This window comes from Aquila chrysaetos, chromosome 6 (assembly GCF_900496995.4).
Source record: "Aquila chrysaetos chrysaetos chromosome 6, bAquChr1.4, whole genome shotgun sequence".
Taxonomy (NCBI): domain Eukaryota; kingdom Metazoa; phylum Chordata; class Aves; order Accipitriformes; family Accipitridae; genus Aquila; species Aquila chrysaetos.
The window spans coordinates 2,970,481-2,995,561 of record NC_044009.1 but is presented as its reverse complement, the minus strand read 5'-3'; the positions used below and the strand labels follow the sequence as shown (position 1 = coordinate 2,995,561).

At 42.7% G+C, this 25,081-nt stretch overlaps 1 protein-coding gene across 2 annotated transcripts in view; it reads left to right on the top strand.

The window, feature by feature from the left end:
* Positions 1-21,513, top strand: part of LOC115343259 (ATPase family AAA domain-containing protein 3) — a 30,446-nt gene extending 8,933 nt beyond the window's left edge. The window contains exons 8-17 of one of the 2 annotated variants that reach the window (XR_005932618.1): positions 1,169-1,324; positions 1,556-1,612; positions 2,523-2,648; positions 5,026-5,150; positions 7,513-7,564; positions 8,476-8,546; positions 12,104-12,271; positions 12,862-12,970; positions 20,646-20,786; positions 21,098-21,214. Coding sequence is in view for 1 of the 2 variants with exons in the window: in XM_030019010.2 (XP_029874870.1) it covers positions 1,169-1,324; positions 1,556-1,612; positions 2,523-2,648; positions 5,026-5,150; positions 7,513-7,564; positions 8,476-8,546; positions 12,104-12,271; positions 12,862-12,970; positions 21,098-21,277 (1,044 nt within the window). In the remaining variant the exon portion in view is untranslated. Of the gene's footprint in view, positions 1-1,168; positions 1,325-1,555; positions 1,613-2,522; positions 2,649-5,025; positions 5,151-7,512; positions 7,565-8,475; positions 8,547-12,103; positions 12,272-12,861; positions 12,971-20,645; positions 20,787-21,097 lie in introns of both variants that reach the window. The other variant, XM_030019010.2, reaches the window with a different exon arrangement.
* The last annotated feature ends 3,568 nt before the right edge of the window (positions 21,514-25,081 follow it).

Genomic DNA, 25,081 nt, shown 5'->3' with positions numbered 1-25,081 from the left:
AGGACTTTTGGTAAATCAACTGACTCAGTTGCATATGTACAGACAGATGGAACTGGAGGCTTATGTTTGTGCACCTGAAGTGAAGTTTTAAAAAATATATCAGTGCTATCAGTCTCTGAGAATTAAGGAAACAATCCTATACATGCTAAAGATTTCTGTAAAGTCTTGCTTTCAAATCCTGTCCTGAAATTTTATTCTTAGCAACCTCCTGGAGTGTCTTTAGTTTTGTCAGCACAGCTCCTTGTCTATTCTGACAGCTAGCTCTGGTGGAAGAAGCTGCCTGCAGGGCTCTTGGTTTAATATGAGCCAATGTAGTGCTGAACCAAGCCGCAACCATAAACCACAGAGAAGCCTGGATTCTGCTTCACCGGCAAATTGATAAGAATGTCTCATGTTCTGGGGTTTCTGAAATAACAGTCTCTGATGCAGTGATCGTAATTCCCATGGTGGTTTTGGCTTTGAAGCTCCTCTTGAGTACCTATTTTCCTGTTGTGTTGGGTCTGGCATGACTGTTCACCTTTAGCAGGTGTACTCTGGCTAAGTCCTTTTTGCTCCCTACTCTGTACTGCCTTGGTGGCAGCCACAATTCAGACGTTTGTCTTGGCATCTTTAATTCAGCATACATTTTCTTCTATGGTGAAGGTTAGTGTGGCAGACAGCACCTGGTTGATGCAGGCTTATTCTTAACTGCTTGCACAGAATACCTGAAAAAAAACCCAAACCATGCCACTTTCCCAATGTGCTTGTGTTCATAACACTGGAAGCTAAAGCTTCAGCTTTATGGGAGATGCTGTTTTCTCATAGGAGGCTTATAACTGCAGTTTGTAGCAAAGCCTGATGGCTCTTTGTCTTAATACATACTCTACTCAGTTAAAAGTTTGAAAAGCCACACACATTTTGAGCAGGCAGTACGTACTTCCGGATATATGACTATATGCATTATTTGTGCTTCTGCTGCCTTTCACACTGTGAGATGCAAGAGCACTAAATGCCCTATGAATAGGGAATGTAAGACCTTGACTGAACAGCAATAAAACATCTTAGCAAAAGTAAACCCCTATTGCTCAGCATTTGTCCTGAATCTTAATTCCCCACCACAGGGCATGCTACACACAATAGCGTTGCCTTGCCAAGTGTTTTTCCTAATCCTTCCCCCTTTTCTTTGCAGGTGGCAGGCCTAACCCTGCTGGCAGTGGGTGTTTACTCTGCCAAGAATGCCACTGCAGTAGCAGGGCGATACATAGAAGCACGTTTGGGCAAACCTTCCCTGGTGAGAGAAACCTCGCGCATTACTGTACTGGAGGCACTGAAGCATCCTATCAAGGTAAAGTTTAGCTTTGGGTTTGTGTTGCACTCAGCCATGAGGATGCAAAACTGCTTTTGCTGCTCTTTGTGTCAGGCAGGGAGCTGTCAATGGCTCTGTGAATAAATGTACTATTGGAGATAGCATAGGTGGGCTGAGATGGTTGTCATTTCACATGACCTTTTTTTCTAGGTGAGTTGTCAAAACTGTGGTTTGTATCTACATGTCAGTAATTGAATTTGTCCTCTCCAGGTTGGTAAGCGTCTTACCAGCAAGGCTCAGGACGCCCTTGAAGGAGTTGTTCTCAGTGTGAGTACTCTTATTTTGCTGTCTTGGTCTGTGAAGGATGACTTTGGAATCTAAATGAGAACGGCTGTTTCCTTAGCTCACTTCAAAAGCTGTAATTCCAGTAATTCTGGAGACATAGCACCCTCAGGGCACTGAGACTGTAAATAAGCTCCTGTGTTCAGTGTGACACGTGTTAAGCACTCTGTTAACCTTTTTTCCTCTGTGCAAAGCAGCTGGAAGTCTTAGTTCAGTTCTTGCCCTGCTACAGTTTTTCTCTGTAGTCAGCATGTTAATATACAGACTTCCACTTGTCTCATCTAATCTGTTAAGGATTACTGAACCTAGATCTGCTTGTAAGCCAAAAAGCCGAAGAAGCATAAGCATTTGCCCATCTTGTGAATGGTTCTTAACTTGCTAATTAGGGCTGCTTCTGTATATTTGCTTCTGAATTTGATTCCTGGATATCAGGCAAATTTAAGTGCTTCTTGAAGCTGCTGAGAGAAAACGCTCCTGCAGGAAGCAGCTTTCTCCCAGTATCTCTATAAATGCAGTAATAAGTATGAACATGAATGTTTATGACTTATATGAAAGAATTAGTACTGCAAAGAGTTGCTTATGTTTTGACATATCCCTCCCATGGTATCCAATAGGAAGTGAATACTTAGGTGTTAGCAGTTCTTACAGTAGTTACTGCACTGCTGCTTTTTCTTATAAAAGAATTGTAGCCAAGCGGACAGAACCTTAAATTGAGTAAATCCTGACATAGAGGGAGAAATGACCCTGGTCTGAAGTAAGAAGCAGCTGAAGTTAAGGCTTAAAAACTTGAGGCTGTAGGAGTGCTGCCTACTTCTTGCTGGTACTGATCTGTGAAGCTGATAGATGCAGGTCTGTTGGTACTTTCTGTTCTTTAAGTTTAACCCTTTTTTTGCAGCCACAGTTAGAAGCACGTGTGAGAGACATTGCCATAGCAACAAGAAATACAAAAAAGAACAAAAGCCTATACAGGAATATTCTGATGTATGGTCCCCCTGGCACTGGAAAGACGCTCTTTGCCAAGGTAAAACTCTGCCAAGATTCTGACAACCTGCATGTTGCGGGGTGCTCTGAAAACTTCAGGGTCCAAGCACCCTCCCTAGTCTGAAATCTGTTGCTGTAGTATTGCATAAACATTGTGTTCTTGTGTCTCTGTTGGGAAGGGACGAAAGGGCATCCAGCCTGCTTCAGCTTTAAATTAGTACAATCACTTGAGTTCTACTGCTAAGTGTAGGCAGAAGAGCCCTTCCATCTGGAAGAGGCACTTGGCGACTGTGACTTGTGAAATTGCAATGCCAGCCTATTGTCCCATTTCCACCTCTGTTAATTTTATGCACTTGTCTAAATAGGGTCTTTCCTGCTGTCGCTTACTAATCCCAGAGCAGAGAAGAGATAGGTATGGCTTCACTGAGCATGTGCACTACCAGGATGGTTTTTGCATGGATTTGAGTAAGGAATTGATTTTTGAGTTGCTCTTCAGTGCTTGTCCACTAGATCTGAGGTTTCATATACTTGTTTAACAGTGGCAGGTTTGACGTGCTGATGCAAGTTGAATTTTTTTTTCCTCTATCAGTACATTAAACCCATATCCCAATAGTGTTTTGCTGCCTGCTCTGACAGTATGCCACCTAGTTTGGATTTCTAAAGCCAGTAGAGAGGGACAGATATAGGAAATGGCAACAGCAGCACAAGGAGAAAGGAGAAGTGTAAGAGCTGAGAGAAGTGATTGGCAGTGGACAAAGAAGTTTATTAAACAGTCCAGAAGTTCTCTTAACACTTTTCCCCAATAGCATAGAAACTCCCAAGGGGATGGTGGTGGTAGCTGTAAAAGATTGGAGCAGGTCAGGAGGAAGATGGATATAAAGGTGAGACCTGTATGCTCTATAGAGGAGAGAATACTATGCTGGGAAGCTGACCGTTTTCTGAGCTGTGACTTTTGTACTTGGGTTAACGGTAGTGATGATACAGATTGCTATTATTGCTGTTCCAAAAAGGTAACATGTCATAGTGTGGTGGTCTTCTCTGACTCCTGGAGGGCAAAGACATATATGAGTCTGTGGTGGTAAGTAGTAATGCTGTATGACAGGATTCTTGAGACAGATGTAAACACACTTGGATGCAACTGTCAAAGCTTCCAGCTTTGGGCTGATACAAAACACTAAACATTAGTAGCAGGAACTGGGTGGTTTTAATGGGCAGAGCAAAGCTTTTTTTCAGCCTCCTGCTGCATAGCAGGTAACTGGTTGGATTCAGCTAAGCATGTTTTGTGGGGCTGTTGCTGATCTGCTTGGGCTGACTTGTTCATTTTAACCTTCAGATGACTTTTCTTTACTCGGCAGAACTGGATAGCCAGGTCTGGGTCAGCTAATAGTATGTTAACTCAGCCTGCTGTCTGTTACCATGGCAGAGCTCAATTGGTAGCTGCTTTGTGAACTGCTTACTGAAATGGAGGAGAGAGAGAGATCTTCCTATTTATTGGCTTCAAATCCTAGCGAAGTCTGTTCTTACAGATACAGGCATTTGTGGGCTAATTTGCCACTGAGATGTTGCAGTGAGATAGAGTGCAGATTTAAGCTGGGACCTTAATTACAATGTTACATGGCTGTTAGTAGACCTGTTTGGGCTGAAGTAGAGGGAGGCATTGCCAAGGCTATAGTTCTGCCCTGCAGTGACATGACAGCCTAAGCAAACTTTGGTCAGTGCAAGCCATAGGCTCTTCTGATGTGCTTGGCTAATGTTGGCTACATCCTGTCAAACTTGCCTTATGGATAGACTTGCATTTTCTGTCCTAGCAAAAAATCAAAGAGGATTTTTTTTTTTTTTTTTTTTTTTACCTGCAGGCTTAAGGAAGGTATTTCCAGCATGCCTCAGGAGCTTCATCAAAACCTTTCACTTAGTAGTCACCATACCAATGAGTCTGGCTTTAAAACACAGGCAGGCTTTAAAACACAAAGGGAAAATTCTGTTATTTTGTCCAAATACTCATCGGGTTCACTGACCATTTAATTCCTGGCTTTTAACTTTTTTTTTAAAGGAATAAAATTTTCTGAGTTGTATTAGTTAAGCATCTAAAAGAGAGTAGAATCCTGTTATAAACTAGACCATGAAGAAAACAGTGGAAGAAATAAACAATACACAAGTTAAAGATGAAGGTCTAAGCACTCTGAGCATTACAATTTTGTGCACTGCCACAAGACTAAACTTCCATCTTTCATTCCCATTCAGAGCAATGCTGAAAGCTGCCCCTAAGTGACTAAAGAAGTATTGTCTTCTCTAAGAGCATACTTTCCCTCTGCAAATAAGCATGCTGATAGGACTAAACTACTTTTATTTCCCTTCTCATCTTCCGTGGTCTTGCAGTGAAAGAGAGTGCTTAACTCACTGTTTTTGTTTCCTTCCAGAAATTAGCTGTGCACTCGGGCATGGATTATGCCATCATGACAGGTGGCGATGTTGCCCCCATGGGGCGGGAAGGAGTCACTGCCATGCATAAGCTCTTTGACTGGGCAAACACCAGTAGGAGAGGGTAAGTAGAGGTTCCTCTGAATACTGAATTTGGTTTCTTGCTCAAAGAAACTCACTGCAATGGTGTAGTTCAGACCCCTGATCTCTGTTTGTTATTGAATGATACTCTTGCACAGATGAGGTAATACTGACCAGGCATAACATCTCCTAAAGTTTTCCTGGAATGGATGAATTCTTGCTGCTTAGTAATATTTAAAAGGCTGAAAGCTTTTGCTCTTCTGCTCCTTCAAACCCTTCTTGTTTACTTCAGATTTTCCAGATCAGTCATTGCTTGACTCTCTGCTGATCTCACCAGGCAGGTGGAGAGATATTGCCTGCTTGAAGGCTGGGACACATTTCTTTCAGAGTGATTAGCTTTTTGACGGTAGTTAGGAGACTTAGCACAAATGGAGGTGCAACCAGCTGTTTACAGTCTCTGGATATTATGTTCCCTGTTGCGACTGCTCAGATTTTAGGCTCTGATATTGGATCCAGCTTCTTGTTTACTTTTGAGTCTCAAGCAGAAGTAGCAAATGACAAGAAATAAAAGAGGATAAGGGGAGACGGATGCTAAAGGCATTGACATTAGATAGGTATAAAAGTCACAAGCTGCTGTGCTTTTTCAGTCACCTTTAAAAGCAAACTTTTATATGCAGAAAAGCATTCATGTTGAGGCTAAATCTTGGCTCGCTGATTTTGTAAGAGTATTTTGTAAGAGTAGTTAATTTGTTCATACTAGTGTAAATGGATTTTTGCAGTCCAGAGGTAGCTAAGAAGTTGCTTGTCCAGCCAGTATATTAAAATTCAATAGATAACTTGCAGTGGGTGTCAGTTTGGGTTTTTGTGCTGTTTTGATCGCAGGTCTTCTGTAAATGTGGCTAACTGGTGATTTATGTGTTCTCTGATTGCTTTAGATGGGCATTATTTTCCAGTGTCTGTTTTAATCCTTGCTGCATTCATCATCTAAATGTTTCTATTTCCGCTTTAAAAAAACCCAAAAATATGCAGAGTAGATGTCCTAAGGATTTAAACTCTTTAAGCTTCTCCTACCCTGAGGAGTTAGAGAAGGAAAGGTGTAATAATTAAAGTGAGCTTAGAAAAAAGAAGTTGGAAGAGATATGAAGATACTCAACTGGACGAAGACTGCTGGATGCTTTCACTAGAGTTCTCTTTCACAACACTGCCTGGGTCTGAATTTATTCTCTGTCCTGATAAAAACTTCTGTGCATTTGAACTTCATAAGCTTCAGATAGCCATCTTATGAAAGTCGTGATCAAAGGTTACACGTATCCATATACATCAATATTCTAACCTCCAGGAACATTGAAGTATTTAAGCAGATTTTATTCTGGGTATGCAACAATATTAGCTGTTAGTTCTGTGTTGCCTTTATTAGCTGAAAGCCGTTGTGATAGAAGACACTTCTCTGCAGAGACTGTAGCTGAGAATATTTTCAGAAAAGCTGGAGCTGAGTAAAAGATGTTAATAGGCCCTGAAATCCCTTGAAAGAAAGCTGGTTTTGAAGCTAGGCGAGCTTTGTGACAGCTTTATGAGCAACTTGGTTCTGTTATTGATAAACATCTTTATACGCTTTGTCTCTTGGGAAGAGCACTACCCTTGGGTTATAAATGAATTTATTTTTGTGAATTATTCATTGACTTTATTAATTCACTTCTCCACAGGTAGTAAAACCATTATGTTATTGCTAGTGCAGTTTGGAAAGGAGAAACCCCCCAAAATAACAAAGCAAATTGCAGGGGAGGACTCTGGTTTGAGGTTTTCACAATGATACAAGGAAGAAAAATGGCAGGAAATGCCATTGTCACCAAGATTTCTTGTATGCTTGTGTACCTGTCTTGTACACTTGCGCACATTTCTCTAAATAGGAGGGAATGCTAAAATAAGCACTCTCACAAACACTTGGGGAGCCAGTCTAAATTTCAAACATCTACTCCAACTTGGCAGTAACATACCAGTACTGCTAGATACAAGCCCGTTGCCAAACCATGCCTATGAAAACTCCCATCTATATTTAAAATTCTGGAGGAAGTTAAGGTCCTGTGCCCTAGAATTGCTTCTGTTCAATCTGCTTCTGCACAGCAGGAAACAAAACTCCAGAGGCCTGGAGACAGATTTATGGCCTAAGGTGTTTTAAGCTAATACCTCTTTCTTAACTGTTGGGATGGGCCAAATGCTTGCAATGGAAAAGTTGCTGTAGCTTAGCTGAGAAATGTTGCCTTAAGAAATGAATCTGCTTGTGTAATCCTTGGGGTTTACAGCTGGTCACAGTTATGGGTGCCTGGTAGTGGGACAGGAGAATCCTTGAGCCGTTTGAGCCTCAACTTACCTGTCTCCTATTACTGTGTAGTGCTTTCCTTTTACAGCCTCTTGCTATTTGTGGATGAAGCGGATGCGTTTCTACGGAAGAGGGCAACAGTAAGTACTTTCTCTATGTCCATTACCTGTGCATGCTGCAGAGTTAGTCAGCCAACAGCCTTCTTGTTTAACTTGATTAACTAGCTTCAACAGGCAAAAGAGTAAAACTGGCAAGTGCCTTACTACTCACCTAATTCAGTGATGGAGAGACAAGAAATTAGCATCTTGCAACTGAATAGAATGAGCATCTCAAGACTGACTTGAGAATTCCTCCCTACAAGAGATGGGTGACACAGTCTTTTTGGAGGTTTTGCAAGTGACTGTAGGAAAGAAAGAGGCTTATCTTGAAAACAAGAGAAGATTGTTCACACAGCAGAGCTGATACCCTGCAGGGTTTGTTTTTTGTCCCAACAGATACTTATCTTGGGAGGTTTTCGTAACAGCTGCTTTTCACTACATTAACAAAGCTACACTAGCATCTTCCCCCATACAAATGATTTATATTTTCAAAGTAAGTCACCATATTGTACATTGAATCTGGACCTGCTACTTGAACCCCAATAGTCTATTTAAAGAGCTATCCCTAGAAGCTTACTTTGAATGTGTAAGTGAATTCTTTGCTGTGGATTATTTTCCTGTAAGTAGCTTAATGGACTTCCCAGCTAAAATAGTGTTCAGCAGGGAAAGACACCTGGGCCAATGGTTAGAGCCTTGGGTTTGAAATCAAGAGAATCACTGAATGACTGTGGGTAAATATTTAATCTCTCTGCTGGAAGCTTTAATTCCTAACCTTTTTCCTGGGTATATAAATTGATCCTTTTTTTTTTCCAAGGTATTACAGTGCTTTGGATTTTACTGTAATGCAAATGGTTGACAATAACAGAACTCACTTTGTCAATAATGCTGCTTAAAGCTGTGACCTGTCTTAGGTCCCCAAGCAGTTGATCTTCCTTTTGATTTCATCTTTGCAGGAGAAAATTAGTGAAGATCTCAGAGCAACTTTAAATGCATTCCTGCACAGAACAGGGCAGCACAGCAACAAGTAAGTATCCAGTTTCAGCCCTTACAGCAGTCGATATTTCCCTGAATTGAGGAAAGTCCGTAAAGGGTCTGTGGTGTGCAAATGAAAGTTGGAAATATACGATCTGTGCTACTAAGGACTTGAAAAAAATCTGCACAGAATATCCCTAGTTCAGTTTATATACTGAATTTTTGATTTTCACTTGCTCCTCCTTTATTTCTTCCTGGGACCTGGAAATTAGAACTCAGAAGGGCTGTACACAGGGTACAGATCAGTGCTTGTAAAAAGGGTGTTCATTTGGCCCATGTTAGCAGATGCGCAGAAGGGACCTTGAACTGCCTTTCAGGGCAATGCTTCCTCTGCATATGGTATGTGGTGGTGAGCAGTTCCCTTTCATGTGTCATCCATACTGTGTGTGGCTCCCTTCCAGCACTGTAGGGAAATTGTTTGCTGAAACAGGGATGGTATTTGAACATATCGATTGTCTTAATGAGTACATTCTCTTTCTTGATAAGTTACTGTTGTTTATGCAAGGACAGTATGGGGCCCATGAAAATCAGTATCACAAAAGAGAATGCAGGGTTGATACTGTCTGGATGTTTCACGATCTCTTAAAAAATGCATCAGCAGGTGCTTGTTTCAGCTGCTGTTCCTCTCCAGTGCTTTGGTGGCCTCTTTCTATGCTGTGCATGTGTGTGCAGTGGGGGTGGGTTTGAAACTGAGGCAAATGAGTTTAAATCTGACCCCGTTTCTCTTGCATGAGCTGTCTGCTCGGTATGTTGGTGTGCAAAGTTGCGCCTAAATGTAGGAATCCCAGAGCTGTTTCCTTCATGGCTGCTAATAGATTTGCTAAACACAGATGATTGCAGGGCTGACTTGACAGATGCATGTGTGTGAATTTCACTGCCAATCCATCCATGCTCACTTTGTCACGTTAATGTTAACTTCTTGCAGAGCACTGCTTAGTTTAACAAGAGCCATTTCTTGGCTATCATAATAAAGAGGTGACCTTTCCTTGACCTTTTTTAAATAACCTTTGATTTGATTTTTTTGTGTGTGCGTGAACTTTACTTAGTTGTTAAACTTCTTGTTGGCTCAATTCCTTTGTAAAAGCAAAGTTGTCTCTATGTGGGAAGGTGAGTTTCGCAGTGATGAACGGCTCCCTTAGTAAGTTTGTAGTAAAACACCTATTATAGTAACCTCATGACATTGAAATAAATATTCTAGAAGGTCATTGTTTCAGGACAACAGCAGGGCATTTTCTGCCCATGGGGTCTCTCTTGAACTTGTTAAAACCAATGCAGCTCTAACAGATAGTTGCTTGTATGTAGCTTCTCTGTACCCTTCTCTGTCACAGTGAGGTGCCTTGGAAGGTGTGACTTTCCAAAATGAGTAGATTGCTGGAAAGCAAGGTGTTGAGCTTGCAAGAACCTTGCAAGATCCTTGGTTTTCTCTTTGGGAGGATAGGGAGTCTCTTCTGAAATGATATATAGAATTGCACTATAAATGCCGAGTTGAGTATAATTATTACTTAAATGATGTTGTACTTCCTGTTTGCAAGAATAAATGTAATAAATATGTATTGGCAAAATACGTATGTTCTGCAGGACCCAGAGCAAATGGTGCTTAAGATAGAAATACTGTTTTCCAAGATGAAAACTAGATATCCTGAGCTCCTAGGTGATCGCTAGAAATGTTTTTTGCCCTGTACCTGCAAAAATGATAAAGATGTTTAGATGGAACTGCAGAACTTTTAAGAACAATAACGTGTATGTTTTAGCTTTAGATAGTTCCCCCTTTTTCTAGGAAATAGTCCTTTTCAGACTTGTAATGTCCAATTGCTGTGGATCTAGCAAAGTTATGGTTTTGACCAGATTTATAATGGCACTGCAAGCAAATGATTGGCAGGGGGTGTTAAGGGGACGGTTCTTTCCTCTGATGTTAAACTACCTTAGCAGAGCTCTGGGTACGCTTGTTTGGTGCTGGTGGGTGCTGTGCCTCCACTCAAAACAGCTGGGCTGTCATTCTGTCAGATGTTGAATTCAACCCTAACTTAAACTGTGAGCCATTCTAGGAGACTGAACATGTCCTTGTGATTCATGCACTGCTTTTTACTTCTGAACAGCCTTATTGCTGCTTTGGGCAATAAGGAGTCCTGTATGCATGAATGGAAGTTCACTTGAATAAGTCTAATAGTGCATGTAAATCTAGCTGTTTTGGTGAGACCCTGAAGAGTACCGTTACTTTACCAGTGAATTGTCACCAACGTAACTTAAGTACTAAGTATTGTGAACTGCTGGCTTAAACTTCCCAAAGAACTTTCTGCATCTTCTTGCTGTGTAGCTGAAAGTGCCTGCATCTCTTGCTCATTTGTATCATTTTTCACAATAGAAATGAGCAAGGCCCGAATATCAGGTTGTACGTCAATCCTTTATCCAAGCTGTGTTTCTGCATGGATTTGGTGGAAGTCCTTGTTGGTAGAAAAAGAACAGTTTTATGCCTGTGTGGCTCTTGGGTTGGCGAAGTTATCGTCAGAAATGATGGCAAAGAACACAGCCACCTGTAGACTAGGATTTAAATAGACTGCAAGAGTATCAGTGTTCCAATAGCTGTGGTTAAAAACCCATTTCAAATTGTAATGCACTGTTAAGGTGGTAACATCAGTTAAAGCATTACAGTAGAATTGGCAGGGGGAAGAACCATTATTACATAGCAAAAGAAAGAGCTTCTGGCTTCAAAATGCAGCAGGAGAGAGCAGGACCTGGAAGCTGGCACATCTGTACCGTGGAGCAAAGCTTGGTAAAACAAACCACCTTTGTTTTATGGTACCCATTGTGAATGCCTCTCTTTCTGCACGCATTAGACTTGGTAGCAGGAATGTGTTATCAGGCTTGCTTGAAGGAAACAACTTTTACCAGCTACTGAAGAATGACCTTCCCATACACAGACCCGGCAGTGGTACACTCCTCTTATTCTTAGGCCAGATTGAATCCATTCAATGCTCTGCAGCTTGTTCTGCTGGCTGAGGTTTCAGTAACGCTGTTGGCTTTCAGTTTGGTAGCCATTCGTACCTTCAAAGCAGGACTAAGACAGCGCCTCATGATTCTAGGGTGCTATGCAGTTAGCAGCTTGAAGTCAGCTCCCCAAACTGGGATTTAAACTTGGAGATATTTGTTATGGGTATCTCTCCGTGTTGTCCAGCCTTATTCCAAGGTTTCGGACTTAGAGGTCTCTGGGAGGTTGTACTCTTGCTAAATGTTTGTGATATTCCTAACTTGAGGGAGCTTGTGGGTAAAGTGATAAATTAGGCTTCTATGGCAGGGACAGACTGGGGAAGGCTGGTATTGGAAGGCTAAGTACTGAGTTAAACGCATTTCAGTTCTAAAGAGTTTAAACTGCACTGCATTTTAGTATGTCGCTTCGGATGCTGTTACAAAGCTGTTTCTAAGGAATCTTCAGACGTGTCAGGTGATGAAATGTCTTTGATACTGGCCATGGCAGTTCCCAATGTTCAGACTGTTTCACTGATTTTTATTTTTATAGGTTTTTCAGTCTTTCATCTCTTTTCATACTTCCAGGTTTATGCTTGTTTTAGCAAGCAACCAGCCTGAGCAATTTGATTGGGCTATCAATGACCGAATAGATGAAATGGTGAACTTTGATCTGCCCCAGCTAGAAGAACGGGAGCGGCTTGTGAGAATGTATTTTGATAGGCATGTCTTGAAGCCAGCCACAGAGGGTAAACAGTGAGTATCCCTGCAGAACTCTTCCACCCTATAGGATTCTCTTTTTTTTAATTGTTTTTCTTCATCTCCTTTTCTGTGTATTCTGTCACACTATCTATAAACCCACTTTAAACAAGTAGTACAGATAAGAGTTGGAGAGATGCCTCTTGCTATCTTGTTACAGGATGAGATGCCATCCTAGAATTTCATGCCATGGTTTGTTGTGTCCTTAAAATTTAGGAGACCAGTTACTGCACTGGAGGCAATAATGCAAGTAGGAACGCTGTTGGAATTCCTCATATCCAAGCACTTGTCTTTGCTTGGCTTAAGAGGCAAATCAGACCAAGTGACTCATTTCCTTGTGTGCTGTGCAGTCTTGTACTTTTTTGGTCTTAATCCAGGTATGCACGTTTCTTTGTGCCACAAAATCGGGCTTTCTAGGCCCAGGAGAACAACTTCTGTACTCAGGCTGGATCTTTCTACAGAGATCTGATCTGATCTTTGATTTCATTGGAAGTGTTGCTCCTTACAAAGCCTACTTCTGACTCCTTCACTCTCCTGTTCTGTCATGTGGCTGCATGTAAAATAATCCTTGTTCTTCTGCTTTTTAGACGTTTGAAGCTGGCCCAGTTTGACTATGGGAAGAAATGCTCAGAGATTGCCAGGTTGACAGAAGGCATGTCTGGCCGAGAGATCTCTCAGCTTGCTGTGGCATGGCAGGTAAATAGGGCTTTTATCACTGGGCTTCTTGTTTTGTTTTCCCTTTCTGGAAGGTTTGAGTGTTTGATGTTGGGGTCTCAGATCTTGTCTCGCTTTGGAAGTTTCCTTATGTCCATATGGTAGTGCTAGAATGCTGCTAGCTCTGGGGTGGGTGTGAGAATATCAGCATAATTCCTCATATCATAAATAGGAACAGTTTTTATAATCATTAATGGGAAATCCCTTACTGAATTTAAGTAAAGCGAGTGAGTTAGGAATGGGTTTTGGCAAATCATGCTCGTCATTACTCATGTTTCAGCTCAAGAAGCTCAGTAAAAGAGATACCTAATGTTGTTGCCCATAGGTATGACAGCATTAGGACACGATAACATCCTACTGCCCTACTTTGTTCTTAACATATTTTTAGTGCAACTTGAGTAATTGAAGGAACAAAACTAACTGGAAGATGAAGCTGAAAAGACTAGGTACTTCTACATGCATGGTACCTATGTAGAAATAAGAAATGCAATCACTTTGAGTGCACTTGTTCACATGCTTGACAATCTTAAGCACTTTTTTTTTTAATCAGGCTTTCACCTTGTTTTGTCACAGCTGCCAGTTTCTTACTGGATTGTGTATTTTTATAAACTAGTAATATAAATTTAAGGAATATGCTCCAAATTGTATGTCATGTAACTTAATAATGTCAGCTTCCTTTCAGGTATTGTAAAGAGAAAGTTGGGGGTGTTTTAATATTTATTTTTTTTAGCAGTTCACAAACATTTTACAAAGTTTGTGCATTTCATTTCTGATTCTACTATTTTTCTACCTTTTAAGGTACAGTAAGTATTTATCCTAAGCCATTTAACTGCAGTAGTCATGAGCTGAGGTCCAAATCAGCCATTTGAGTGCTATTAGTTCTTATCTTATTCTTTGTATGTTAGCACACAGCTGGTGAATTTTACTGTGTGAATTTTGTATTATTGAAACATATTTCAAAATGTGTGCTGTCATCTGAAAATGTATATAAAGCTTTATTTACTTTTAATTTGTTTCTCTTCTGTAACTGCCTGAAAACATACCAGATTAGTGTTGTTACCAGTTCAGTCAAGAACCTTAGCAAGATGCTTGACAAGTAATTGAGATTCAGAGCAAGGTAGTGCATATTGATGGGTGTTAGGTGGACTGCCTGGTGTCCAATTAGCATGTGTTCAGACACCATTCTGGAGAGCTGACAGGTGGCAAGAAAGACCAGAATCTTGGGCCATTCTGCCTTTCGCAGAGCCAGTAGATCATGGCTGCACTTTTTCCAAGTACAGCTATGCTTTTTGTGGGCTTCTGATTTTGAAACTCAGGATAAAGACCTAGCGTGTTTGTCTTAAACTGAGTGACGGTGATGTGGGAGAGAAAGCAGACCACTAATTGTTGTAGAATTTCTTTATTTCTCTTCATTTAGAAAAGACCCCCTTACCCATGTATGTGAAAGGCTTTGCTGCCAGGCATTTCCTGTAATAAAAAGTTGTGATAAATGATCCTTTGCTTTTTATCAGCTTTGCTTTTTATCACCCCTTATCTCCTAGCTTGTCATTACTCCCTGGGAATGACCTCAGCTTTTATCATTTATCTTTTAAGTAATCTTGAAGGAAGGGAAAGGGGGGAGGGTGACTAATTCCGTAGTGTTGTTGCTCTGATCACTTTTTAAAATGTACCTCATAGTGCCAGAACCATAAACAAGGTTCTATGTAAAATTGCAGCAGGAGGTTATGTTCCTCTCTGCGGTCAGAAAACAGTCCACTAGCAGGTTTGTGAGGGCATCCTAAAAGGGGTAAGATTTCTGTATTAAACACTGCCCTGGGAGCTGCCTGCCAGAGTTGTTGATCCTAAGTGCTACAGTAGGGTTCTTCTTCAGTCATTGGGTCAAGGAATTCGGAGCTGTAACTGACTGGAGCTTGACTAGAGCTTTACAGAAGGCTGCATTTATGTCAGGTTTGGCCCACTGACTTTTGACTGTGGCAACACTTGTTAAGCCCTGCCTTTGTTTTTGCGATGTAAAGTATCAAGGGTATGGCACTTTGGTAGCTGTGGTTAAAAGCCTTGCTGTAAGCAGGTGTTTTAAGTACTCTTGATGCAAGTTGATCTCTTGAATGGTATCTGTATTTTGGGGCCTGGGTCAGGTCTAACAGCTTGTTACAGGTAGCTTTGTAGCTGATACAATGCTGTCTCCTATCAGGGAAGGATTAAAGCTGCGGTTTTACAAGCATTTCTGGCAGCATTAGTCCTGCTTCATATTCCTGCCTTTCTGCTATCCATCCCATTGCACTGGTACATGTCTTTGTATGGCTGTACTATGAACTGGGTCAGGGAGCTGATCAGAATTAAAAATAGCTTGGCAAGACAAGTTAACTGCATAGCTACACTGTTGTCCTGGCACATCTGAGGGGTTGGATCAGGGTAGGTAGGGGCTATATGAACCAACATAACTGGCTCAAGAAAATGCTTATCAGACTTCCCTCAGTTGGATGCAACAGCTGTACAGTGGTTATATACTATAGATAGGACTGTTAACTCTTGAACTGTTGGTCTTTTAAACTCCTGTATGACTGAACTTTTGATTCAAGATGCTGCATGCCAAAGATGGCTGATGAGGGAAATAACCTGTTGCGAGCAGCACCTTTATGAACACACACTTGAATTTTAGCCAGTTTGCAAGCTATACTTTTATCCGCCTTGATGTACGGAGCTATAAGGAATCTACAAAAGTGTGGGAACATATTTAGCTAACGGTCACAAGAGCATTCCAGACGCCTTTAGAAGGCCTTGAACAGAATAAACAAGAAGACAAAAATAAGAAGGATATCAATTAGAAGAACACAGGTGCGCATTCCACAATAGAGGGAACTTGGCACAAAGAACCTCAATTCGGCAGTTTATCTTGACCAATTAGACTGAGACAAGTTTCACATGTTTTAGTATAACCAATTATGTCTTATGTTTATGCGTGTGTACAGTGTTGATATAACCAATCATTAAGTGTAACTAGGCGCGTGGACAGTGCGTGAATAATGTGTGTAACCAATAGTAAAATAGCTAAACGCATGTACGGATGTAACCATGTATAAAATGATGTCTGACGCTCTAGTAAAGGGTCTTCAACTATGATCATATTGATCTGTCATTGAGTCCATGATTATGCTCCTGCACAAAAGGGCTTAACCTGAGGATTTAGGGAGCCTCTTGTGTGACTGTAGTTAAGGTGAACATCTGGACTTCCTACTCAGTTCCCTACTTGCAGTTGCTTTTTCCCCCCCAACCCCTCTTCATCCAAAGCATTATTTCAAGTTAACAACACAGGCAGGAAGAGTGTGAGATGATGTACAAGTTGAGAAGATGAAGGGCAGGAAGAGCCAAGAAAAGGGAAGAACAAGGTATCTTTCTTAACAGTTCTGTTTCTGATCTTATTAACACCTTACAGAGCTGGTAAACAGCAGATGTCTTGAGCCTAGTGCTCTTTAGAAGTCCTCAAAGCAGACTTGAGACAACTATGTCTCAAGATGTTTAAGCTTCCAACACTTTTCTAGATAGGCTCATCACAACAGCTGCTGAAATGCACTATGCCTAAGGTCTCTGTTTAACAAATAAATTCAGTTGACCCATTCTGGGGAAGATTACAGCACAAAGCCCCAGTGAAAACTGCTCGTTGTGAATGCTGGAGCACAGAGCTGGGTGGGAGCATTTTGTTTGCCTTTTGCTTTCAGCTTTTTTGCATAGTACCCTGATGTGACTTGGAGCTAATCCTCAAAGTGTAGGCTTAATTGCAACATACCTGTCACTTATTTCACCTCAGCTTTTTATATATATTCTCTTAATTAGTTTATTCCCCCAAGAGCCATTTGCAGTGTTGCTGTCTGTATGCATTATACCTCTGTAGACATGTCTTGGAACAAAACTTCAGCCAGTGTCTGGACAACAGAGACAAATGCAGAGGGAGCAGAATGGCAGTCTTAATCTATGGTGAAGTGTTGCCCTGTCCCACAGGGTCTATGCTACTACTTCAGGCTGACTGAAGCCTTGTCGCTTGCAATTCTAGTCCTAACCTCTGTGATGAAACCTAATCAAATCACCCATGTAGCACAGGTAGTACTAGGAAAGGCAGTGAGGAATCTGCATTGTTACTCCTGTTTCCATTCCTGAATCTGCAGAAGTGCTGGAGGAAATGAACAGGGAGCACAGGAAGGTATTTATCATGGACTTGATGGAGTTTTGAGATGCTAGGATGCTCATCAGCTCTACTTAGCTTGTCTGGGGTCATCTCTTATGGCCAGAACTGAACCTCAGAGATGGTTTGGGGAAAAGTGAAGTTCTGAAGCAGTAGGAGCAGAAACTATCATAGCTATCGGCTTTTGTTGAGAGTAACCTAGAACAACAGCATATGGCCACTCTGCTGTCCCGTGGCCTCACAGTCATTTCCCATGAAGATGTTTTTGGTGTGCTCTGCCAAAATTGCTTTCAACAAAAACATCTCTGTTAAACTAGAAGCCTGAGCAATAGCTGCAGCTTTCATAGGCTTAATTCCACTATAAGCTGGGCTTGAAATTGATTGGCTGTCATTTACATGAAGTTCTAGTTCACTGTTGTTTCAGTCTGGCTCAGTTTGTCCTGAATTTACCAAACAGAAAAAATAAGATGGAGAAAAGCAGAGGGTGTAACCTCTAGTGCTGGGAAATATATTGCTGTCTGGCACAGCTAATAGTCTGCATGCTAGAAATCCATTTTAATCTCTTCTGCAGAAGACTGAGCATTGCCTTTTGTCCTTGTGCTTTTCCATTCCCCATATCTAATCCTTTGTGAGTATAGTATGGATTAGATACATTTACACACTTAAAAATTCCCTTCAGACCTGTTTATAGTAATGTGCAGACTTTCTAGTTCTGCACCCTGTACTTAAACCCATTGATATGCTTTAGATAAAATGTCAGAAAAGCAACCTTTCACTATTCCAAGCTGTAATCTCTGGAAAATTGTTCTGGCAACACTTCAAGAGAATTCCCAGGAGTTTTATGTCCCAGTGTTAACGATAGAGGTGAGCTTCCTGTCATTTCCTTGCCTTGTGTGCCACTGACATAAATGCCTTTTTGTTCCCTGAACCTTGTTTATATTTGAAAAATAAAAACCTGACCAACTTATGGGAAGAATTTAATGTTTCTATAGTGGTCTGAGCTGAAGGAACATTATAAGTAAGTGTGGGGGAGCAGGGAGGGTGCTTGTATTTTGGGGGTCTTTTTTGAGCAGACTGTTTGCACTATAAATGTGATTCAAAGGATACGGATTAGTTTGGCCAAGTTAAAATAAACCATGGTTCTTGGCTGAAATGAACCATTAGGTCATCTAGGCTGGACTTGTCATCTGTGCTTCATCCCTCCACTTCTTCCCGAAATACCTTGCTTTCAGATTATTTCATAATTGGATTTGAGTTATAAAACATGAATAGTTGTGCTGGGGAAAATGGGTTAAAATTTGTCCATGCAGAAGGTAGAGGTATGAATATAAATGAAGCTCAGTACCATTTTTGTGTGTGTGCAAGCTACTCCCAGAAGGGACAGCTGCTTCTCCCATTTGCTTTCTTGACAGCTAGGGCCTGAGGCTTTCTATAAATAGAAAGTCATTGAGAAAATCAACAGAGCGTGAACTGCACAGCTTTGCAGGAGTTTCCACAGTTGAATTTGTGGTCTATGCAGTGCCAGGGAGGAAGGGAAGATATCCTCTCTATTCTGTGGAGGCACATAACACACATCCCAGGAAAACACTTACTCCATTTTAAAACACTAAATCCTCCTGGCTGGAGGGCTGCATTGACAAAAGGGTGCTGGCTTCTTTTAGCTTTAAGTCCCCAGTCATGTCCTGCAAAAAAAAAAAAATGGGGGGGGGGGGGGGCATGTTATGGAGGTGAGTCAGAGAGGATATTTCAACTGAACAGAACCTCTGCACCATGCCCCTTTTACAGTGGTGACAGAAGACAGGTCATGTTGTGATACGCGTTGTATAAATATTTGTGGCAGCAGGCAGGTGTTTTGGAAACAGTGCTCTTCTGGTGTTTGTGGGAAGTAACTGCCTCGTGTTCCGGATGCCTCCTGTCCTGTTGTTGAATACAGAGGACAAGTGCCTTTATGCAAAGTGAATTTTCTATTTGCAGACCACCTATTTCTCCGCGCTCCTTGCCTGCAGCCAGTGTTTACTCCTAGCCTGAAGTATGAGCATTAGCCTAACTTGTCACCTCTGCCTTAAGGAAGGATTACAAAGGTTTTGCACAGGGAAAGATCTGTTTTGATGCTTCTTGCAGTAAAAACCAGTGCCTGCTAGCTCTCTGGTTACATGTGGCTTGTGCAGTGAGACCTCTTGTGATCTAACCAGTTCCCCAAAGAGGGCTACCAAGTAAGGGCTGGCAAGTAGGCTAGGGGAGGCTGAAAACCAGCTTGGGTAACCTTTTGCTCATTTCTTGAGATTATTACTGCTACCTCACAGCAGAAGGAATAATCTAATAAGCAGGTATAGTCTACTGTACTTACTGTACTGGGCTAGTCAGTACTGTGATGATAATGACCAGTGCAACAACTTACTTTGGGGTTTGTCTTCTCTCCCATCTACATCGTTGGACAGTGGGTGTATAAAATGGTCAATTGTAATTTCTTTCTGTGGTGCTTTTGCAGTAAACTTCGTTGCTTGGTATAATTGATGTTTTGCACCATTAATGATTTATGGAGCCTGTATGTAATACCTTAGACTGTAATACCTTCAGCCTGTCTGGGATCTTGGGGAACGCCCTGCAGACAGAGGGGTTGGCATGTGACAATCCATGATGTGATAGCTCTGTGGAAGGAGAGAGATGTGGACAGAAATTTGGGGCAGGCAGCATGGATGTGAGAAGCTGGAGGGGGTTTCCACCATGACTGGTGTCAAGCTCCCTTGCTAGCATAGCTGTACAAGGAACCACAGTACTGAGTTGCTTGCAGGAGCACTTGCATAGGGAGTAACCAGATTTAGAAATCTGTAGCTTGGAGTTGCTTTGTTACCTTGGAGATGGGTACAGCTAACAGCATAAGCATCCTTCCCTTCCTTGGAGGGTACAGCTGCTTGTGTTGTCATCTGCAAAATGTCCATCACTGGAGTCCTAGCTGTCCTGCATGTTTGGTCAAAAGTGACAATACTTTTGCTGCAGCTGAAGAGAAATGGCACGCAGTCCTGTTTCCCCTAAGCTGCCACTGGAAGTATTGTGGGCTGTTTGGCAAGGATGTCAGTAGTTTCAGCCCTTTCTGCAAGGAACTATGATCAAATTTGTACTGCCTGTTGAAGTAGCAACAGGACAAAGTGTGAATTTACCAAGCAGAATTGGAGAGACAGGAGTTGGGGTATGAATGGAGGGGGGAGAAAAGGGGAGGTCCCATGTTGCAGATGAGTGTGGGGTGGGAGCTGACACAGCACAGAGGTGGTGCAGGGGAGATTCCTAGCAGAACCCATGAGGAAAGCAAGATTAGTGCACAGTAGACATCATTTTAGAGGTGCCACGTTGCCCATATTCACCCTAGCACTGATGTTAGTTCTCCTTTGTAAGTGTTTAAAACGTTTTCTATTGTCTGGGATGGAGTCATTCAATCACCATATGCACCTATTACTCTTTACCTTACTGGCTTCACATGTGCAGCGCTTTTAAAGCAGGAGAGGAAATTTAAACAAGCCAAGCGTGACTGCAGCCTAACCATACTGGCTATGTTCAGCATTATGAACCTGTGGCCTTGTCTCTTCTGAATGCAAAGATCTTGCCTCCCAGGAAATCCAGAGGCAGGTAGGCGAAGGTGCTTGTTAGTAGCTCAGAGACAAAGACTTTAGTGTAGCTGTGAATGTTTCTGTGTGCTTGGGCAGTTGATGTATTTCAGTCCCTGGTACAGCTGCATCAAGAAAAACCTTTCTGATGGTGATATGCCAGGTTGTTCTGGGTACCACCACTGACTTAGAACAAGACTGGATGTTGTGCTAGGTAGTGTGGGGGGCAAACATGCATGGAGAAGAAAATGGGAGAGAGGGACCAGTGTCAGATCTTCACTGATCCTAGGAATTGCCATCACTAACTTGTCTCTTCTGCCTTTGCCCCTCCAGGCTGCAGCTTATGCGTCAGAGGACGGTGTTCTTACAGAGGCCATGATTGATGCCCGGGTAGCTGATGCTGTGCAGCAACACAAACAGAAGATGGAGTGGCTGAAAACAGAGGGTGCTGAAGCAAGCAAAGGGACTGGCAGAAACCCACTCCTGCCTTTCACCAAAGGAACACCAGTGTGAGAAGCCTGCAGGCTTCAGACCAGCATGTGTGGGGAAGTGGGCATGGGAGAAATCCGGGAGGGTCTTCTGGGCCAGTGTTTGGTGGAATCATGTGTTGTGAGAAATGTGTCCATTTGTCCAAGGGAAGGGGGTACTGCCTCACTCTGCCTTTGATTTTATGTTTTTAAAGCACACCAGAGAACAAAATGGTTTAAATGAGGCAGAAGCAACTGTATTAAAGGACCCCCTTGCTGAAATACCATTGACTGTGTTAGTCTGTATGGCCTGGCCTGCTAGAGGGGCCTAAACTCCAAATTGTTTTCAGCCATTTGACACTGTTTCGGAGTGTCCCAGTGACTTGGGCCTGTGGGAACCCAGGGCCCATCCAAGCCTGCTGCTCCCATATATCTAACTTTGTCGGGTTTATGCTCCAGCAGAGGTATTTCTCATCATTTTCCCACAGATCCTGCCCATGACATACCTCCTTCCTCACATCTCTGTATGGCATCACTCCTTGCTCTCTTGTTGTCACCCCTGCACAGACTCAGGGTAGACTTCGTGTTACAGAGGTGTGTTTGGTGTGGTTCACAGCTGTACCTGGTTAACTTGGAGTCAACACTTAGGAGAAACTACAACTGTGCAGTGGGTTGGCTTATAAGCGTTGGGACTCTCCTTGTGATGTAGCTACACCTGCTCGTGCCTGGCTGCTGCCTTTTGTCTTCTCTGTGCTTGGGTCTCCTGGAGAATGGCTGTAGAGCCGGCCTGCAGCGGTGCACTGCAAGGGACTAAAAGCTCTGGAGCATGACTCCTCAGTGCTGAAGCACTAAGTGTTCCTTCCAAGCCTGAGAGCTTTTATGCCCCTCCAGCGTAGCATTGTAGAATAACCGCACACACTCCCTGGATCACAAAAGGTTATCTGAACTGCAGTGGAGCAACTGGCACTTCCTACAGCACAGTCTTGAAAGCACTGCTCGGGATGCTAGGTAGCCCTTCAGACACTGCTGAGCTGCAGCAGGAACCACTGCTTCCCAGGTTCTGATGTGTCTATTCTGACTAAACAGCCCACAATGCTTTGTTGGCTTTCTCCAGCCAGGTACTTGCTGCTACAGCTAGTCTGAGAGCAGCCCTAGATTTCTTTTTTTTTTTTTTTTTTTTTCCCCCCCCTCCCCCTAAGTAAATCATCTCTCTCTTTAAGGAGGTGAGTAGCAAGACTCAATAAGTCTGTCTGGCATACAGGTGTCCAGCATGGTCTGAAGAGAGAAAGGAGTGGGGCTTTTTTGCTGCTGGCTGCCTGCCATCAAGCTGCTCTTGCTACATGGGTCTTCTGCTGCATTTCTGGAACAACTGAGAAATGTGCCATTGTCAAGTTGTGAACACAAGCCTGTCTCGATCAGATGACATTTGTTCTATCTGTGTGCATACAAGAGACAGGTCAGAAAAATCTCTTGATTTTTTTTTTCTGAGTTTGAACTGGATTTGAACTCTGTGCTCTGCTCTGAGTCCCCTTCTGGAACTACACTATGCAAGCACATTTGCCTGACCTAAATCTGTGCCCTTGAGTACCTTGCTGAGATGTTCTTCTCTGACAGGAACTGACAGCAATCTCTGCTTTGTCCATTTCACTGGTGGTTGTTACAGAGTTTTGAGAGATGCACCCTGACAAGAGCTTGTGAGCATGGGAGCGGAACAGGGCTGGTCACCAGGGTCCTCGGAATAGGCAGCCTTGTGGCACATCAGGAAAGAAATAGTTCTTGAGGCTGAGAACTTTCACTGTCTTGGGCTGCCATCTTCTCTCAAAGTAGTTCTCTTGATATTTTCCCCTGGATGCCAAGGGAGAATTTGAAGACGCATTTTAGAAGCTGCTCCTTTGTTAAGCACAGGTGTCCCACAGCAGTAGTGTATGCCCAGGCTTGCATGCCCCACTAACACTTAACTTGTTGCAAGGCACGTTGCTGTGGGAAGCATGCTGCAGAGGAAAGGGAGGAATCACTGTATAAACTGAAACTGCATACTTTTATGTTCTGAAGGACTGAAATAAACTTGAACGCCATTTTTTTTTCCCCTCCCCTTCAGCCTAGGTGGAGTTGTCCTTTAGTCCACTGATTTACTAGAGGATTAGCTATTCTAGGCTTTCCCCTTCCTATTTAGATTTTACTACAGTTATATTTCTGTTAAGCCCCAAGAGTTGGAAGGGACCTAAGCAGAGACACTCTGCTGAAAGAAACTTGCTAATGAATTACGTGAGGGAGCAGTCTGAAATTGTGTGATTAAAATCTCTCATTGTGACACACCTTCAATACTTTTCCCCTCTCTTCCATAATCATCTCCGTAAAGCACAAAAGGAGTTGGGGGGAGGGGGAAGGTATTCTGTCTTGTCCTTATGCTGTCTGACCGTGCTTTTGCTGATGCTGATAGCTGGGAAGAGAATCCTGCTGTAAAGCTCCGTGAAAGGCACAGCAGTTGCTGTCTCAGCTGTTTCATGCGATTCCTCCTTCGGATTGCATCAGGTCCCTACATGAAAGCAGAGGGAGCACAGTGCTTGTAATGCAGCTATGATCCATGCTTCTGCGCTGCGCAACAGTGATTAATTGCAGGTTCGGGAGATCAATTAGCTAGAAGTAGCCTCTTGCTGTGGCAGGGAAGACAGCAGGAGGCATAGGCTGACCTGAGGGTTCTCAGGTTTGCCTGAGTATAGAAGTACTTTCCAGTGAGTTTTTAAGGGCTTTTAATGACCACTCTTAACAATAAATACCACCGGTCCTCACCTGAGCTTTTTTTGCCTGGGCTTCACATGAATGGAAAGGACTGTCTGTCTTGAAGACGGACACATGGGTGCTTTTGAGAACACGTGGGTGCCTTAGCGTTTCTGGTGTGTATTGAGAAATGCTCTGGTGTGACTCACTAGCTGGTGCTGCTTGTATCCCAAGGGGCAAAGTTCTTTCCCCTTCTTGGGCAGCCTGGAAGATGATGCTCTCTCTACTAAATGAAGTCTGGTTTTAGTTTATTTTCCTTTAAGAGGCGGGAGAGGGGTAAGTAGAGCCATTTCTATACTTTATACTTGGAACTTAGTCCTAGGAACAGGGCTCTTCAATATACAGAACTTGTCCTGTGTGTCTCAACCTCGCTTCACCCTCAAAAATCCACAATCAGCTGGTCAGAGCTTTGCACATCTGTGCTCTTCGTGCTTTGTGAGCAACGTGTTGCAGGCTCTTGTGCAACCCTGGTGCTAGTTGAAAAGCCAGGAGCGGAGCGCTTCAGGACTCAGTTGTTTTCTTCTCTCTGTTCACAATCTCCCTCCACAGCCCCTGCCTGGTAGATTGTGACAGCATCTGTGTGTCTGAAATTCACAGTGAGTTCTCCTCTTCCTTTCCAGAGAAGCTTGTGGCTCTGGGCAGAGCAGGCATGTCCCCCAGTCCCCTTCTGAGAGATCCCTATTAATACAATGCCAGAAAGTCCACAATCACTTCTACCCAGTAGTTTGGATACATAATTTATCAAACCCTTGCTGGATGATGGATGTTTTACTTCCCACCTGTGAAGAAGAGAAGGAGGTGGCACCTAGGCTGGGAAAAACTGAGGAGGTGGAACAGAAAAGCCAGAGATGAGCCTGATTCAAGAGGGTTGAGGAGACTTGGGGTGCTACATCTGTCAGGTAAGGTGGGTAAGGAGTGGCAGCAGTGGTGAGGACAACTTGTTTTGCTTGGGTCCAATATTCCAACCCAGTTGTTTTCATCTCTTCCCGCTGCATTGAAAGAATGGCATGGGCTTCCACTTGTACAAGCTGATGCTATTTGTTCTTCCCTGAGAGTGTTTTGGGAGCTGGTG